The sequence below is a fragment of the Camellia sinensis genome, chromosome 12 (assembly GCF_055761805.1).
Source record: "Camellia sinensis isolate YWXY chromosome 12, ASM5576180v1, whole genome shotgun sequence".
Lineage (NCBI taxonomy): Eukaryota > Viridiplantae > Streptophyta > Magnoliopsida > Ericales > Theaceae > Camellia > Camellia sinensis.
Window position 1 is genome coordinate 97,206,785 of NC_138972.1, and position 20,171 is coordinate 97,226,955.

A 20,171-nucleotide genomic window follows, 5' to 3' on the forward strand; every position below is an offset into this window, starting at 1 on the left:
AAATTTTAAAATTTCTCTGACCACTGGTTTGTTTCCCTCCTTGTGCCTTGCTTGATTTGATCAATTTTCTTTGCGATGCAATATCTTATATGGAATAACATATGTACCTTGACTAATTAAGATCAATTTTCTCTAAAATTTCAATTTATGTTGCTTTTTTTATTACCACTGGTTTATTTCTACCCTTGTAATGAATTCTATCTGAAATCCAAATTTCTCTTACCACAATTATAGTAACATTAATTTATATGCCTTGATTGATTTTCTCTGATATCTAAAATATATTGCTTGTTTCATAATTTTCTCTGGCCTATAAAATTGTTTCTCCTTAATTGGTTTTCTCTGACCACTGGCATTTGGTAGATCTTCTTTGAATTTTTCTCTTAGTGAAATTTTAATATTTCTCTAATAAAAGAGACTCCTGTTATAGAAAGATAACAATGAGCTAGCTAAAACCCCATAAGAGGAGTTTTGTCTTGGTAAAAAGAAGAAGAAAGAAGCAAAAAAGGCATTGGCCAAATTCAAGAAGACATTAGAAGATTCATCTGAAGAAGAAGCAGGGAATGAAGAAAGAGAACGCAACAAAGAGGGAGAAGAAGCAAGCAATGGAAAAGAAGATCAAGTAAGCAGTGCAGAAAATGAAGAAGTAGAAGACAAAGAAAAAAATGAACAGAAAGAAGAAGAAGACAATGAAGAAGAAGATGAAGGCACTGCAACCAAAGATGAAGACGTAAACAATAAGGAAATTGATAAAGAAAAACATAATGAGCTAATGGACTAACATCATGATAGCATTTGTGGCTCAACAATGTATCAGCCTCAAGAATCTGAGGAATCTAAGGATGCTCAAATTGCTAATCTACATCAAAGACTGAAGACACTTTCTAAATCCAAAATAGAATAAGAGAAAAATTGGAATGAATTACTTCAAGAAAAGGACATTTCAATAAAAACCTTGACATCAAATAACTCGGAACTTCAAGAAATAAATAGCACAAACCAAATGAAACTAAGGATGTTGGAGATTCAAAAAGAGTATGATAAAAAAAAACAATTCAATAATTGAGATGTTCAATTTCAAAGCTTGAAACTGAAAATGCTAGATAGCATAAACAAATTCAAGAACTATCCGTCCAACTAGCAACACAACCTTACGGACCACCAACACAAGTTCAACCCCAAGGTTAGTGAAAATCTTGAACCACATAACTCAGAGAAATTTGTATTTATTACAATTTTCTCTGTCAATGTTAATTTTCTGTGGAAGTTAAATTTTTCTAACCACATTAGTTTGGCCAGTTTGATTTCTGCTGCTTATTTGATTTTCTCTGTCTATTTACATATTTGATTTTTGGGGCTTGCTTGATTTTCACTGTGTATAATTGAAACGGAAAGAACAACAACCAATAACCTAGCAAGAACAAGTGGCACACAAACAACAACCAAAACAAAAGACAAAAGTCTATGGTAACTGAAAAATATTGAATCAAATAAATTTACATATTGAAATATAATCTATTACTTCAGAGAAATTTAACTTTTACTGATATTTTCACTGTCTACAGTGAAAAAAAGATCCTACATCAATGATAAAGAATTTAAACGCAAAAAAAAAGGAAAGAAAAGCAACAAAATCTAGACTTTCAATATCCCAAAGTTGTGAAGGTGACTAGAGGTTCAAAGCAAGCTACAAAGCAAAAAGAGCAAACCATTAAAAACAAAGAAGTACTTGATGTCGATGACTACGTCTTACCTCAACCAACAAGCATCAGAAAATCTTGAGTTTTTCCATAAACTCTACCGGTTGCAAAATTTGTAAAAGAACATGTAAAAGATATCTTGCAGCACATATCAAATGTGTCTGGACTTAAGTAAAAGATATCTTGCAACACATATCAAATGTGTCTGAACATGTAAAAGATAGCTTGGTATGTTACTACTCTTTTATTTGATTTTCTTTAGAATTTACTTACTACTTTCTTTTGTTAAGATACTTCTTGAAGCTAGTTGTGTCACTAGTCTAATTTTCTCTGGCTAGTTGTGCGCATTTAAAATTTCTCTGTGTGTATATTTATGAAATTCTTGTCATTTTAACTCTCTCATAACCATTTTTTGATTTTCTCTGACCACAAAACTTCATCAAGATGATGAAAAGTCAAACTTTTCGAGTCTCATTATTTGACAAGCATATTGAAACCGCATGGAGGAACTATAGGTTCCTATGTTTCCCAACATACCAGGGGCAATGAGAAGTCAACAGATGGAAATCACTAAACCTTACTTGTCTTGGACAAACAAGACAATTTGTAGAGGTACTACAACTCACTAAGGCCAATGAGGGATGATGCACAAGACAAATTTATCAAAGATGCAAAATAATTGGTAACGAGTGTAAATTTCTTCGATTCATGATAATGTTTATGTGATGATAATTTTCATAGAATCCCATTAATTTGTGTGTAAATTTCTTTGTTATTTAAAATTTTTCTTTTTTTTACAGTAAGATTATGTGGAAAATTTTCTGAAAGCTTGCCTTGAAAGAGAGGCATAATCACAACCCTCTTTTAAATTGATAGACTCACAAAACACAAATTATGACTTTCAATATGTCGACAATGCTCCACAACAAGCCAATGATTCGTAAGTTTCATACAACATCTATAAATAAGATAATCTAATTTGAATGTTTCTTAAAACTAACTATACTTATAATTTGTATGCAGTGTAGATTGTGGCCTCTTTGTATGCTACATAATGAGACAATATACCAACCACGAACCTATCAGCTCGACATTGTCGACACAAGACGTAAGGTTGATGTGGGCAGAAATCATAGAGAGATTTGCGACCGAAGTTGGCCAGTCATGGACAGAACCAGTTCAAATACTACTAGAAGAAGAACCAAAAGTATAATAGTGAAAGGAAAACAATGCCCACAATGTAATTAGGATCAAATTTACTTTTTTTTTCATACATTGAAGGAAAGATGATGTTTGACATATATATATATATTTTTTACTAATGTAAATTTCATAGTTATCAATGGTTAAATATATATTTTTTTATAATGCGTGCTAAGTGGTGATTGTCAACACAATCCACATAGAGAAAATTGTCTGAAGAAATTTCTCTGGTATGAAGTTACTAGAATTTCACAGAGAAATTTAACTCGTATCGTGCTAAGAGGGTGCCTATATGATCATGTAACTTGTAATGCACTCTGTTGGTACAAAACAATCATCAAATTCAAAAAACACAATGCACGCACTAATTTTATCTACTATTGGCAAATTTCTCTAGATGAATTTGACCTCACAAAACACAATGCACAGAGTAATTTTCTTTGCTAGTGGCAAATTTCTCTAGATGAATTTGACCTCACAAAACACAATGCACAGAGTAATTTTCTCTGCTAGTGGCAAATTTGTCTAGATGAATTTCACTAATATTATAAACACACTGCCTATAGTATGTTTCAACAAACACAATGCACATAGTAATTTTCTCTGCTATTGGCAAATTTCTCTGGATGAATTTGACTGATATTATAAAGGCACTCCCAAAGTATGTTTCTAAAAACACAATACAAAAAGTAATTTTCTTTTCTATCGGAAAATTTCTCTAGATGAATTTGATTGGTATTATATACACACTGTCCACAAAGTACATTCCAAAAAACAAGATACACAAAGTAAATTTATCTGCTACTGGCAAATTTTTCTGGATTAATTTGACTGGCAATATAAACACATTGCCCAAAGTATGTTTCAAAAACATTGATCTAGAAATTACAGAAAAAATTTCAAAGAAAATAATAAACACAACGCACAACAGACACGTTATTTTTATAATAAGATCTTTTAACATCCTCAAATATATTATTCAATCAATAAAGTGCATTATCCTCAACTATTTAACAAAGGTTCTTTGTATGTCCTTTTATTATGGTGACCAATACTCTCACATCGACTACACTTCATCACCCCTTTAAACTCTCTAGTAGAAGCAATTCTGTTCTTCTTTGGCCTCCCAGTTAGTCTCTTACTCAATAGAGGTAAAATCATAGCATCATCAATGCTAGACACAGGTTTTTCAACAGGTGGAACTGGGCCAATCGAAAACAAGTATGCTTAACGATACATATCAGCATGAAAAAATGGTTCAACAAATGAATTCAAATTCTTTCCACTCGTAAAAATTGCAGCAACATCATGTTAACATGAATACCCATTTATTTCCTATTTTCGACATGAACAAGTTCTCAACCCAAGATCAACCATAACCGAGGGAAAATAATGCACTTCAAACACATTATCAGATAATAAACTCACATTCCATGTCCTCTCATTCATGAAATGCTTCTCTAACACACTATCTATACGAAAACAGAGAACTTTATTCCATTTACTAGAAAGTAGCCTCCTATCAGACCTCATATTCATGATTTGCAACCGTATCATGTCCACCAAATTTGTTATTGGCAAGTGCCGAGCTTTACGAATCCATGAATTGAATGACTCAACAACATTTGAATACATTTCACCATAATGTTTCCCCTCAAAATATGCATCACTCCAATTTTCATATGGTAAATTTCCCAAGAAAACACTTACAATGTCTCCTCCCTCACTTTTTATTTCATTTAACTTGAAATGAAATGATGCCTTTGTTGGCGCATATGCACATTCTGAAGACTTGGACACAATCGTCTCCCTAACCAAATTTGTGTTTCCACATGATAACCTATCCCTCAAATTTCTTTTTAGATGTTCAAGACAAAATCCATTATAGTAATTAGGGAAAAACCTATCAATTCCTTCCACAATACTACAATGTCAATCTAATATGAAACTTATCACCCTCTCCGATCCTAATACTTTACATAAATGTTCAAGGAACCAACACCAATTGTCTTTATTCTCAGCATCATCAACTGTCACGACCCAAACCCGGTACCCAAAGGCATGGCGTCGTACCAAGATAAAAATATTGTAATTAGAATAATTTTGTAGTCACAGCGCAAGCGGATAATATTAATTAAAATAAATAACTGGGTACCAACTGTTTATTTATAAGGAAATAAAACATAGTTTACTTGAACTTCATGATATTACAAGAGTCTAATAATAAAAGATAGAAAACAAAATAACATAGCGATTCATTTTCCATCTTGATCCCGCTAAACTTCGTCACCTGAAAGGGGTAACAGCTATAAGCACATAGCAGAGTGAGAAATATTATACTATGAGGGGCACAAAATGGCCATGGATATTTATTTAAACTAAAACATTAACATAAATTGAGTTGAGTTGAATACACAAATTAATTAAGTGCCAGAAACTGAAATAATCACTGTAACCACGGTACATCACTAAGTGACAATCACTACACTGGTCAATGGATCCACGACAAACACTGGACCACAAAGTGGTCAAACACTAGCCAATGGTTATTTAAATCCCCCAAGGCATGAGACTCCCATAGTGGTACTCACAAAACATATTTTCATATAAGGTCATAGCCAAATATTCTTTAAAAGTAAATCAAACATATTCATGGGTTTCCTTTTAAGCAATTAGGGTTCAGAAAATAATCCACGTCACTGAAACCTTTATAAAACATAACTTTTATTAACATACTAATGAAACATAACTTGTATAAAATAGATTTTGGTAAGTCAAAACATATATAAAATATATTTTGGTGACTCAAGGTATAATATAACTCACCTTAAATTAATTCATTTATCCTTTCTTTCCACCAACACTCAAGATGCTCACCCGTGCGTCCTCTCTTATACCTTTTTTTCTTTCCATTGCCTTAACTCGCCACTCTTCCTATTTATAGGAAGGTGAAACGTGGGTAGTAAGTCTCAGAAATTTCCAAAATTTGACGCGTGTAAAACTGAGTCTACCCTTATCCGTTTTATTTATTAACTTGTTTGAATTCTATGACTATTGACTAATCCAGTTTCTTGGAACTTAGACATGTTTTGACCATTTGTTTTTAATTTAAAAGTTATTATCTTCTTTGGTAATTCAAGATGACTCCTAAAATTATATATGACTATAAGTTAGGTTCACGTCTAAAACCTCACTACTCAACTATAAATCACCACTTACCACTTACTAAAATATTTAATGTGTAATGTTTCACGACGTATTTCTTTAACCATAAAATTCTCAATCTCCTAAATTATGCATTTATTTATTATTATTTATTTATTTATTATTATTATTATTATTTATTTATTTATTTATTATTTTTAATTTATGAGTTCTATTTATCGTAATGTTAAATTTAAAACATTCGGGTGTCACATCAACGACAAAAGCTATAGAAAAAAAAACCTACAAAACAAATAGGAACAAGCATATTAGATATACACATGCAGAGAAAATTAGAATAATAAACAACCAAAGAAATTTAACACTGCCAAAATCCAAAGAAACTTCACATAATGGCCAAATCTAGAGAAAATTCATACAGTAGCAACATCTAGAGAAAATTCACTGAAAATTCACACAGTGGAAACATCCAAAGAAAATTCACTTAGTCACCAACTCTAGAGAAAATTCGCGCAGTGCCAACACCCAGAGAAAATTCACTTAGTGACCACATCCAGAGAAAATTCACACAGTAGCACATCCAGAGAACACAGTCCCCACCTCCAGAGAAAATTCACGCATTGGCCATCTCCAGAGAAAATTCAAAGTGTCAGAGAAAAATCATAAAACATAACCACAAAAATAGAAAATTCACTCAATTCCCACATGTATAGAAAATTCACATACTTAGAGAAAATTAGATATATTTACAATTACCTTTATTCTCATCTTTCCCCATCGCAGCAGGCATAACTCCTTTGTATCGTCCTTTAAAAAATGTTCCATCAAGAAACAATAATGATCGATAATATTTGAAACCAGCAATGCATGTATGAAAAGCCATAAACACTTTTTTGAAACATTTGTTGTCTTCAAAATTTAACTCAAAACGATTACCTGGATTATTCTTCAATGCCCCATCAAAATACCACCGTAATTGATCGAATGATAAACAAGAATCCCCATATGTACTACATTTTGCTTTTTCAACCCCTAACCAACCACAGTTATAACTGATCGAGACTCCATACTTGTCTTTAATTTCTTTGATAACATCCACTAGATGAGTTAAAGGTTTTGCACTTATCTTTTCAAGTATCAGCCCAGAAACTAAGCTGGAAGTCATCCTATCATATTTACTAGTACGAATTGCCACACCACACGTATGTTCATTGTTCAAAGTTCTTATGTAAAAGAACCCATTTGTTTTTTCAACTGAAGTATGTACACGCCACATACATCCCTTTGATTCCTTATATGCACATTCTGCCGTAATCCTCAGCTTTTCATTTTTAATATACGTAAACTGAAAACTAACCTCAATAGCATACTTACATAAAACAGTACGGAACTCAACCACACCACCCTCAAACTTTTGTCCAACACTCGTAATATTATTTCGCCAACCAACTGACAATAACACCTTTTCTTGGTGAGAACAAAACTTAGAGAGCGAATTCCTTTCAATATCCACGAGCCTATCACCTTCACCACGCACATCATCTACCCAATTAGACCTCACTTCATCCTCTTGATCAGAAGTACTACACCTAATAACTGAAACATCAATTATATCAACACCACGTGCACAAACAACTCTCAACATATTCAGAAAATCAATATTATTTCAAACTATACAATTCGAATGGCCGGCAATACAATATGAAATACATATCGTCTAAGGTTTCAAATTCTTCCATGTTTTACACAAAATGCCAACCAATTCCTCAAAATTCAACTCGCATGAAACATTAATAACAATAGTATCATTCCCGTATTTGCACAGCAACAACACTGCATTGTCCATCTAAACTGAAAGAAAAAATACGAAAAACAACTTGTTCAATATAAAAACACTTCACAAGAATAACATAAAAGTCCAGAAAAATTTCTAATAATTCTAATTTTCTCTAGATTATAATAACAAGCTTATAATTTTCTCTGGACTCAAATAAAACTCCAAAGAAATTTACAAACTTATATTCACCTTCAAGATAACAAAACAAAATCACAGAAAAATTAATGAATCAAGAAAAAATTACAGAGAAATTTAATGCTAACTATTAAACACAATCATAGACAAAAATCTCACAGAAGATTTGCTATGAAATTATAGGTTTCTCTGTAATTTTCATTGGACTACAAGCTTACAATTTTCTCTGTGTGATTGTGCAGTATTGCACTCAAATCAAAATCTAGAAAAATTTACCAACTTATATTCACCTTCAAGATAACAAAAACAAAATCACAAAGAAAATTAATGAGTCTATTGAAAATCACAGAGAAACATAACAAAGAAAATTAAAGAGTCTAGGGAAAATTATAGACAAAATTAATACTAATTATTAAACACAATCACTAACAAAAATCATATAGAAGATTTGTTATGAAATTATAATCTTTTCTGTGATTTTCACTAGACTAGAAGCTTACAATTTTATCTGTGATTTTCGTTGGATTATAATAACAAACATACAATTTTCTCTGGAATACAAACAAAAGTGCAGAAAAAGAAAAAAAAACTACAGAATAAATGAAAAGTGCAAAAAAAAAAAAAAAAAACAGAGCACAAAACTTAGGAAATAGCAGAAAAACAGAGCTGGTCTCCAAACACAAAGAACAAAACTTATCATTGATATACATGTAACAGAGAACGAAAAATCAACTCCAAAAATCAAAATCAACTCCATTGTCAAATAACAAAGAATGAAAAATCAACTTCAAAAATCAAACAAAATTACACTAAGCTGGCTTTTCTTTTACATTGATCAAAACTGAAAATAAAAACCTAATTCAAAATACACTACAAAAACTTCTCTAAAATCAGAGTCTTTACATACAAATCAAATGAAAAATAAAAAAACTTACACTAATTATTAAACTTACGTAATTCAACTCCACTAGAATTTCGAGCTTCAACACGACTTCAACTTCTACACGAGCAATGAAAAACAACTTCTACACGATCAACGAAAATTAACTTCTATACGACTACAAAATCCCTATAAAATCTCCACGAATATTTGTATTATCAAAATCTATGTCGCCTGTATATTATAAAGAAAGGTAAAATAGCTATTTCATAAACTAAAATAACATTGAGGGACCTTAGGCATCAAAAAATAATATTGTGAATCTCTCCTCATATTAAAAGTTTGGTAGGGACCTTAGACCAATTTCCTCTAAAAAAAAACTAATATGTTTGGAATAACTTTTTGATTTTTACGAAAAGATGTGCAAAATGTAGAGAGAAAAGAGAATTTTTGACTTTTTGGTATAGGTTATTGGTTATTGGTTTTTTTTTTTTTTTGGGTGACTTTTTGGCTTTTGGACTAAAAAGTGGTATTTAATATTCAAACCACAATATTGCAAATAGGAATATAATTATTTTTAAACCACAAGCCAAACAAGGAAGAACAAATTCAATAAACGGTAAATTGCAATAAACTCCCTTAAATTATGACTAAGGCCTCATTTGGGAACAAGCTATTTTAGTAATTTTTGACTTTTTACGAAATATGTACAGAAAAGTAGAGAGAGTATAGTGACTTTTTAGCTAAAATAAGTACTCCCCAAACGAGGCTGAATTTGCATTTTACTTGCCTAAATTTCAACATCAACAGTTAATCACTTCAAATATATGTTATCACGATTAACCCTTTTGTTAGAAATTTGTTAAAAATTTACATAAAATCAGATCATACGTAAAATATATGACACAATTATTAAATTTTTAGGGCAATAATATCATTATTTGGTGATTCCGTTTGTTCTTTGCCACTAAGTTAATGAAAACAAAAGTGCAAATGAAAGCATCATATTAGGATGTTATTATCCTTCAAAAATTATAAAAAGTATTCAGCTTGTTTGGTTTCGATTTTCAGAATTCACTTTTTAGAAAATTGAATTTTTTTATTTTTCATATATATTTTTTTGTTTTCACTGAATTTTTCAAATATTATAAGCAATTATTTTAATTTTTAGATATATTAAACATAAATACACTTAAAAAGTATAATATTGGTGGAAAAAATCTTTAGAAAATTCACTAAATACTAAAAATAAAAAATAAAAAAATACACAAATTTAGTACATTTTTCGTATTCCTGTATATTTATTGATTTTTTTAAAAAAAAAATTACAAAAAATTTACTTTTAAAAAAGTAAAAAAATTGCTTAAAGTTTCAAAAATATTAATTAAAAACAAAAAAGGGGGATTTGGTGATAGCCCCCTCGCTATCTAATTTGTCTTTCAAAAGGACAAGAATTATATAAGTACTTTCAAAATCCCCTAATATTTTAAAATTTGTTTCTTTTACTATATTACCCTCATATCTATCAGCTCTCCTATTAAGTCATCTTCACTATATATTTCAGAGTAAAATTTTACTCTGTATAAAAGTAAAATTTTACTCTGTATTCTGAAACTAAAAGTAAAATTTTACTCTGTATGAAAGTAAAATTTTACGCTGTATGAAAGCAAAATTTTACATTCTGAAACTAAAAGTAAAATTTTACTCTGTATGAAAGTAAAATTTTACTCTGTATAAAAGTAAAATTTTACATTCTGAAACTAAAAGTAAAATTTTATTCTGTATGAAAGTAAAATTTTACTCTGAATAAGAGTAAAATGTTACACTCTGAAACTAAAAGTAAAATTTTACTCTGTATAAAAGTAAAATTTTACTCTGAAAAACTAATAAAATGTTAGACTCTATACAAAAGTAAAATTTTACTCTGTATAAAAGTAAAATTTTACTCTGAAAAATGAGTAAAATGTTAGACTCTACACAAAAGTAAAATTGTACTCTGTATAAAAGTAAAATTTTATTCTGGTTCTGTCAAATGAAAAAAACAGAGCAATAGAACCAGAGTAAAATTTTACTCTGGTTCTGTCAAATGAAATTAGATAAAAAACAACAAAAATAAATAAAAAACAAACAAACAAACAAAAACAAAACAAATTAATCAACAAATCAACATATCTAATTGAGAAGAAAAACTTCTAAAACTCGATCAACAATCACAAATCTCAATGAAAAAAATACATGTGTTCAACAACACTCATACACACAAATATATATATATATATACACATATATTCAGAACTCAAATCTGTGTTTAAAAAAATATGTATAACCAAACAACTCCACCCGCACTCTTCTCCACGTGGTCATTGCGAACTCGATGGATCTTCAAATTGCAATAGAAGCTTCAAATTGAGTCTAATTTCGCTTAAAGATAGCAAACACAAGTCTGATTGCGATTTAGTTAGCGAAGTTGATCTGTAAGTCGTTCGAACTTAGAGTTTGCAACCTTTAAGCCAGATGCAAACTGAAATCGCAATTCCAATTAGAACTTGAAATCCAAAGTTCTCATCGAAGTTGACTCAAAGAGCAACAAGTCACAAGAGAGAACCCAAGGTCAGATCGCGAAGGACTCCAGTTCGTAATCGCGAGTTCCAGAAGCTTGAATTCGGGTTGATTGTCGAATCGGATCAATTTTGCGATGAAGTCCTTAGTTTCTTAACAGACGCAAATTAGATTAAAGCTTCAAACTAAGCTTCAATTCAAATAAACAGGTCAGATTGTGATTGCTTGAATCAGGTCAGTGTTCTAGGTCAAAGGTTGAATGAATCTTAGGCTTAGATGAACTCGATTTTGGCTGGCCAGAGTCATAGAGACCAAGAAGGTGGAGAGAGAGTGGGTGGAGAAGGTGGGAAGATTTAGTTGAGGGTATAATAGTCTAAAAAAATATTTAAATAATAAATTTTGTCATTTATGCAAGATTTTATAATTATGAAGGGGTTTAGAAAATTTAATTTTTTTCTTATTCCTTTTAACAATGAAAGGAAGGTAAAGAGGGTTTATAGCCAAATTTCCCAACAAAAAGCTAAGAAAAACTAAAAAAACTCAATTTTTAGAAAATTAAATCCATAAAATTGAAACCAAAACACTGATTATTATCTAAAAAATCAATAAGTATATAATATATTTCACCTATTAACTGATTTTGTTTAAGTTCTATGACAAAATTATAACAGAATAAGTGAAGTTAATAAAAAATAATTAAATGTGATTAACAATTGTGTTTTAAAGTTTATGAAGTGAAATGCAAATAAATTACGCGTATAATTTAAGGATATTCACTATAATCTATTCTTCAATAAAAAGAGTACTTTTACATATATATTTATATATTGTGAGCATAGAGGTATTGAAATAATTGTTTTCCTTCGTCCCACCCTGCTCCGTTCCACCTCGTATCTCCAGTTCAGCCTCACATAGATTTTTATTTACCTCAATGAAGAAGTGGGGGTGGGGGACGAATTTTGCTTCCTTCTAATTATATTTATTAAATATGTATAATATGTAATTTAATTTTTTATTATAACAAAATTAAAATCACTAAAATATTATATATTAATTTTTACTCAATTATTTTTTATTTTATATCTTACCATTTTCATATAAATTAAAATTTGCATCAAACCCGACCCATGAACATAACTCACTTCTATTAGCATAGTTGCCGTTTGGCAACAATTTTTTTGACTAAATAAGTATAAAAAGACAAAATATATTAAATAAATTAATAAGATAAAATATTATATTTAAATTATAGGACAAATTACACTAAGGGTCCCTGTAATTTAGGACTTCTTTCACTCTAGCCCTTGACCTTTCAATTATGATATATTTGATCCTGAATTTTGAATCTCATTCCAAATAAGGAGAATTGAAGGCACCGTTGTTCCATTTCAAGAGTAAAGTCATTAATTTGATAAAATATAAATTAGTTTGACAAAAATAAATTTCAAAAAAAAATTAATTTTTAAAAATTATTTCTACCCACCAAAAATAAAATTATATAAAAATGATAAATATTTTATATTTTTACCAAATTAATTTTTAATATGTGTTTTGATGATAATCATGTAATGAGTGATTATTTTTGTTTATATTTTTGAATAGTTGTCCTGTAATAAATAGTTATATTTATTAATCATAAATATTTTTGGATAATTATCATGTAATGGATGGTTATTATGTTTTTAATGTGTAATCGTTAGGTTTAATATATGAAATATTTAGTTTTAGATTTTTTGATTTAATGGATTGATTTAATAATGACATCTAAGTTGTCGAAATATTTGACTTTTATAAAAATAAAAACTAATTTAAAGAAAACAAATATCAAAAAAAAAATAAAAATTATTTATACCCTCTCAAAAGATAAAAATTATATAAAAATAATGCATCTTTAATTTTTTTTACCAATTTAAATTTTAGTTTCTTAAATTATTTTTTTTCCCTGAAAATAGATTCTCAAAAACAAACAAAACAAAATTTTATAACAAAGAAAATTCCACGACTATTCATTAAAAAAATACCATTACCTTTCAAACAAAATATAAGATAACCAATATAAAATAAATTGTATAACGATTCTATTTTAAAATTAACTGTTTGTAAAGAAAATATTCTTAAATAAGATTTAAAGTTCAAAAAAAAAATATCACAATTAAAAATAAAAAATTAAAGTCACAAAAGTCCTAAACTAAAAAATTATTAGTGTAATTTGCCTAAATTATAATTATTTTATTTTATTTCTTAGCACCATAGCATCCAAACTCAAAAAAACAAAAAACAAAAAAATTCTTCTCAAACATCCTCACCCCTCTTCGCCCGGCCGCCGACTAACCATCTCAGGTGCCTCTCTTTCTCAAGCGTGCGTTTGTTCAATATTGCCTTTGAAAGCCGCGACGACCTAATCGATGAGAACTTGTGAATCATGCATATTTTGTATTTCTGCTTGGTTGTTGGATTTTTGTTATTTTCTCAACTCAAATGAATGTTTTGTTGCATATATCAATGTTTGGTTGTTCATGTAACCCCCCCCCCCCCCCCCCCCCCCCCCCCCCCCCAAAAAAAAAAAAAAAAGTGTTCAAATCTACTAGGGTTTTGTATCACCATGCTATTTGCAAGGTATTGGATTATTTATTTATTATTATTTGTTTTGGTGAGTATGCAAGCTCTTGCATGATGATATTCTTACTATTAGAAATGGAAAGTGCCTCATAAAGGATGTACCCACATTGAACTTTTTTCAAGTTTTAAAAATGGAACTATGGGTTTAAACTATACTGCTCTGCATTAATTGGTCATAACGCTGCTGTATGATATACCATTGTTTCTCAAACTTCAGCAGTAAACAATTGGAGGTCAATTTTATAATTTCAAGTTTTGTTGTATAATTTGGAAATATAGTTTTCTATGCCAGTCTAGAGAGGACTTGTCATCTTTGTCATGGGGGAGGGGGGTGGGAGTAATTTTGTAGTTTGAACCGTGATCCATAGTTAGTATCTAAAAGCATTTCTTCATTACTTCGTGGTACAAGTTCTGTCCAACGATAAGTGCATATGCATATGCTACCAACGTGGTGCACACAAAAATCTACTATTTTGATTCCCAAGTGTCTTCATTTGTCATATGTTGGTGCCTCCGAAGTGTTCATACTACCTTTGTTGGTCATGTATGATAATTCAGTAAGTTTTAGCTAGATACTGAAAACAAGAACTGAGATAAGTACTTAAATATTATAGATAAGTGATTGGTGACTTAAGCTCATTTAACGGATCTAAGGTTCAAATCTTCTGGTGTCACAATTCTATAGTCATATTGGTTGTCAGTAGGCTTTGTTTGTGTGTAACTGTGTTATAGACTTACAGTAATTGCTTAAATTCTTAGTATCAACTTGCTTGTACATTAACACATTTATAGATGCTATGTTTGTAGTGTTGAGTTCCTAGTCTCACTTGAGTGACAAATTCTTATTCCAATTATGGATAACTCCCTTTTCTTGGTTTCTTGCTAGTTGATTTATGGGTTTTTGAGATAAGATCGCACCTTATCCCATGTTATCTTCTAGACAGTATGCCTAGGAGATGGATTCCTAGCTGTACACCATTCTTGGTCCAAGTCTCCCACCTACTGGTTGTGGGTTTCGACCTATCTTCCAGCCCATACGTGGTTGGATTGGCCCCAATCATTTGGTGCTAGTTAGGTTGACCAGGGAGATGGGCCAACCTAGGTACCAAAATTTATAGCCCTCAATTAAATGCTTTATTTATTAGTAGTGTGATCCATGGGCTTTAGGAACATTAACCAATTTCCATTGGCAATGTGGTGTCTTTATCATGTTCTCTTTAAGGTTCCACAATTTGTAGAAAACTTCCCATCAGGGATAGTGGTCAGGGAAAAAAAAAAAAAGCCTCTACCTCTTCTATTAGAAAGTGTGCTTATATATATTGATTTGAGATTAGGAGTGTGTATTTTGGTTTGTGTTTTGTGGCCATTTTGCTCTCAATTGTTTAGGAAAAGAGGATAAAAAGATGAATACACGAGGACCGTTCTTACTAGGCTATTTTTATGCTAGTATTTTTCTATTGATATTTTCATTCCTTGTAGAAATAAGTGGCTTTGATGGTCGGTTTTCCCTTGGAATTTGTTGGCTGATAACTTCATTGTGTTGGTTTTTTGAGAATATATATGCTTCCTCTGAAGCATATATGTTAAGGAGCTTTTTATGTTTAAGTCATCAATTATCTTAAAAGCTTAAATTATTAGGAAATAGCCTCACAATATATATCAAGCTATCCAAAACCTTCCTTTATATGCAATCCCGTCTTGTATGTGGAGATTCAAACAGACATAAATAGAGAGAGAAGCATAATTCAAATGAAGAATAAACGTAATTGGAGAGACTAGAACCCAAGATCTTGTCCAACTTGAGCTGCGATACAATGTCAAGTCACCAATTGTCCCAAAAGGTTAAGCTCGTTGGAAATGGGCTCAACAATGTATATAAAGCTATGGTGTCAACAATGCATATTAAGCTATCCAACGCTTCAAATACAAGGGTCATGAAAAAGTCTATATGACACTTTTGATGTTTATTTAAACATCTAAGAAGCACGGACACTTCTAGGAAGGTGACGTATCCGTGTCGGGTACGTGTCGGACACCGACACTCTTTGGACACTCTCAGGACACGTGTCCGACACTCTTCAAAACGTGTCCTATTGTTTAAAGACTTGGACACTTAAAGGACACACGTGTCAATCGTTTAAACACACGTGTCTAACGATTAGACATACGTAAAACTAATTATAAGTTTGAACAAAATAACTTAAGATACAATAATAAAATAAAAACCATATAAATTTATAAGAATTAGTGTCATATTGCATTTTTTATTATCTTTGAATGATATATTCATATATATATAACATGTAATAAATATATAAAATTATGTATTTCATGCGTGTCCTCCTCGTGTCGTGTCCTGCATTTTTTGAAAATTAACGTGTCAGCGTGTCCGTGTCGTACTCGTGTCGTGTCACGTGTCCGTGTCCATGCTTCTTAGTTAAACATTGTAGATGAATTTTGAATGCTTACATGCTACTTATTAAATATTTTAATTTGATTATTTATCATAAGGAATTATTTTGTCAATTTCTTTTGCAGGATACTATAGTGATGCAGAGTAGTGTTTTGGCACTTACAGATCTGGCAGTGCTGCCTATTAGTGCAGTTTTAAATGCCATCAAGATGATCAAGAATGAAGGACTGGAGCAGATTGATCCTCTAATCATCACTCAAGCTTCAGTGCTAAGTATGTTTCTCATCCTTCACTATAAATTTAAGAATCCAATGTTCCAACTCACAAATTACATGCATATCTCAATTTTCTTAGTGGATATGTATTTTTGGAAGTCTGATAAATGACTCAATACCATCTAAGAAGTAACTTTCCTTTTCCCCTCTCTCTCTCTTTTGGTCTGTCTCTGCCTTCTTCTTTTTTAGTTTACTATGCAAGATATTTTGGCAACCATTTGGATGTTTGGGTAGCATGTGAGAAGAAGCTTGTTCTTTTTGTTTTTCTTTTGTTCTTTGTCGTCTTCTTGAAAAAAAAATAAATAAATAAATAAATTGTGAAAGAGAAAGAACAAGAAAGCTTTTGTATTGAACAAGGACTATTATTTAAAGTCAAAATGAAAATTTTGAAAGCAAAATATCCCAGAAACTACTGCCATCATTAGCATCAAGTGTCAGTATTTCATCTCACAAAATATTGATATAAATAAAGGATATGGATTTACATTAGATATATAAACTGAAAATTTTAAAAAGCTACTCTTATTTTCTCTACCCCAGTTGATAACCAATTTAAAAAAATCAGGAATTTTGATAACCATACAAGGACTTCCAAGAGACTAACCTGATTGTCCAAAAAAATGATTGTGTTAAGGTCAAACATGGGGGAAAAAAATAAAAAAAGAATTGCTTGGTGGAGAGAGAACTACAGAAATATGACACATGCAGGGAGAAGAAAAATATGTCTAAACAGAGAAGCAGGTATAAGAAAGTCTACGATTAGATGTTGAACTGTGATATGAATGAACGATAAATGCAGTGGTTGTTGGCACCGAGTTATGAGCCTCCAGGGCTTACTATTCCCGCCCCAATAGCACAATAATATTTTCACTTCCTCTAAAAACCAATCAATGCAATGCATAATGGAAACTCATAAATAATGCTATGTGGTCATCCATGCATCAACTTAAAAACTGGGCAATATTAAACAACACTAGATCTCACCAAGATGCTAGACTAACTTTTGGGCCGAAGAATGATGGAAGATCTAGTCCTTTTTTTTCTTCAGTTTAATTTAGTTTGAATGTGTATTCTATTTATATCAGCTTCCTATTGTTGACTGTGATTAGTGCAGGTCAGCTGCCAGTGGATTTGTCATCTGTGGATCGTTTGAATTTCCTGGTGATCAGTTGTTTGGGGAGATCTCAAGTGTGTTGAGGCCTGGTGGAATGGTCCTACTTCAACAGTATTCTGTATCTGCAACAGGGGAAATGGTGACGTCACAGTTATGTTGTTTCTTTCTTGGTGGAATATCAAATTATAAGGGACTTATTTCTGTCTTTTTGCAGAAAACCTCTTCTCTTGAGCTCAAGTTACTGGTGGCAGGGTTCCTAGATGTACAGGTTTTTCCTGTGAAGTCAGTTTTACAATCTGAGGGCGTACAGCCCGTTGGGGTGAGTATTTTTTTTTTTTGTTTTTTCTTGACACGAAAAATCACCCCACCCTTCTTGGTCAAGTGAAAATAGTGAGCCCTGACTGTTCTTTGAATGTGTGTCAACCAGTATTATCAATGAATTTCAATTCTCCATCTGCAATTGCTGTTCCCCGTCTATGAAGGATAAGGTAAAATGAGGAGACCTTGTGGATGCTTATAACATGCACAAAGCTTTTAATTTTATCTTTTTTCTTTGCAGGAAAATATGGAAGCGTATTATTGATTTCTAACTTTAGGTTTGGGTTTTGAGTTGATGTCCCAAATCTTTTGGAATTATGAGGAATTTCAGAATCATACTAATTACACAACCCAACACGCAGTTGTTGCTCCTAGATGTCTTTGTCAAACAGTGAAAATGATGATTTAAATTGATTAGGTTATTGTTATTGTGTCTCACAAAACATGGATTTGAATTTGTTTCCTTTTCTCAACAGATTAAAGCCAGGAAACCTTCTTGGAAGATTGGTTCATCCTTTTCTCTCAAGAGCAAGCCCGCAAAAAGCTTGCCCAAAGTCCAGATTGATGATGATATGGATTTGATTGATGAGGATAGCCTCTTGACTGAGGAGGATTTGAAGAAACGTCAGTTGCCACCTAGTAAGACAATGACATTTAAGTTCTATTGTTTTGAATGTCACACTTTCCCTGATTATATGAATTTTGTTCCGTGTAATTTTTCTCTTAACTTGTAATTCACACATTTAATTAACATGTGTACGTAGTTGGTGATTGTGAAGTTTCAAGTACGAGGAAAGCCTGCAAAAATTGCACTTGTGGAAGAGCTGAGGAAGAGGAGAAGGTACAGAAGCTAGGACTGACTAGGAACCAGCTGAACAATCCTCAATCAGCATGTGGCAGTGTATGTGCTTTGTTAAATTAATTTTTTTTTGTTTGTAATACCGATTGCTGTTTTCTTATGGCATCTCTAGACTGGATTAGGTTTTATATACTTGTTTAACAAATAAACGCGTAAACTTTTAACTGCCATGACAGAGTCGTGGAACTTTAATTTTTTTTTCTTCTTATATTTATTTGTTTTCTATTGAGTTCAATTTGCTCTTGCTTGCAGTGTGGACTAGGTGATGCTTTTCGATGCGGCACATGCCCTTACAGGGGTCTACCTCCATTCAAACTTGGTGACAAGGTGCGTTTTAAGATAGAAAGCAGTTTGAAAAGTTCTCTTTTTTTCGCTCTTCTTTTTTTGTCTATATAGCAATGAGATGCCAAACATGAACGAATTCACAGGTTACTCTTTCTGGGAACTTTCTTGCGGCGGACATTTAAGAGATTGAAACTGGATGTGTCCCTCGTGCGTTGGGCCTTCAGACGCTATATGATTGTCAGCGTCTATGAGCGAGTGTCTTCTTCAACATGTGTTTGATTTAGTCTAGTCATCTTTTTCTGCTTGTGACTCAAAAAACTTCTAAAATGATAAACGAGTAAAAATGCTCAGTTTATAATCAACAAAATTTTGATTTGAATGGAGAAGGGAATAATTGATTTTGGTTTGTTGTGTATGAAAGTTACAGTTGTCTGACAAATCTCTCATGCAGAGAGAGAGAGTGAGCCTTCAATGGTTAAGAAGTTCATTATTGGCAAGGGATGAGGAAGAAAAATAATTAAAAGAAAATGGAGTTTATAAAACAGTGCAAGTTTGGTTAGAAAACAAGTTTAATTTTTACTACCAAACTAAAAATAAAAATCATAGTAGTGCAATTTTGCTATTGAATAAGAGTTGTACTTAGGTCTCGTTTGTCAGTTATATATTTTAGTTAAAAAATAAAAAGTCACTATAAATTATCACATCACTCTCTTTATTTTTCTGTATATCTTTTCATAAAAAGTCAAAAAGTTACTAAAATAATATGTTCCCAAACAAGGCTTTAGCCACGTTTCAACTTTGCTAAAGAA

At 31.3% G+C, this 20,171-nt stretch overlaps 1 protein-coding gene across 1 annotated transcript; it reads left to right on the top strand.

Annotated features, from left to right (window-relative positions):
* Positions 1–13,722: 13,722 nt before the first annotated feature.
* LOC114317449 (anamorsin homolog) lies at positions 13,723–19,763 on the top strand. The gene is given in 8 exon segments (XM_082899332.1): positions 13,723–13,819; positions 16,637–16,784; positions 17,901–17,930; positions 17,933–18,219; positions 18,695–18,857; positions 18,983–19,119; positions 19,330–19,404; positions 19,506–19,763. Coding segments are annotated over 7 exon segments (867 nt in total). The 5' UTR covers positions 13,723–13,819; positions 16,637–16,648; the 3' UTR covers positions 19,545–19,763.
* Positions 19,764–20,171: the final 408 nt, after the last annotated feature.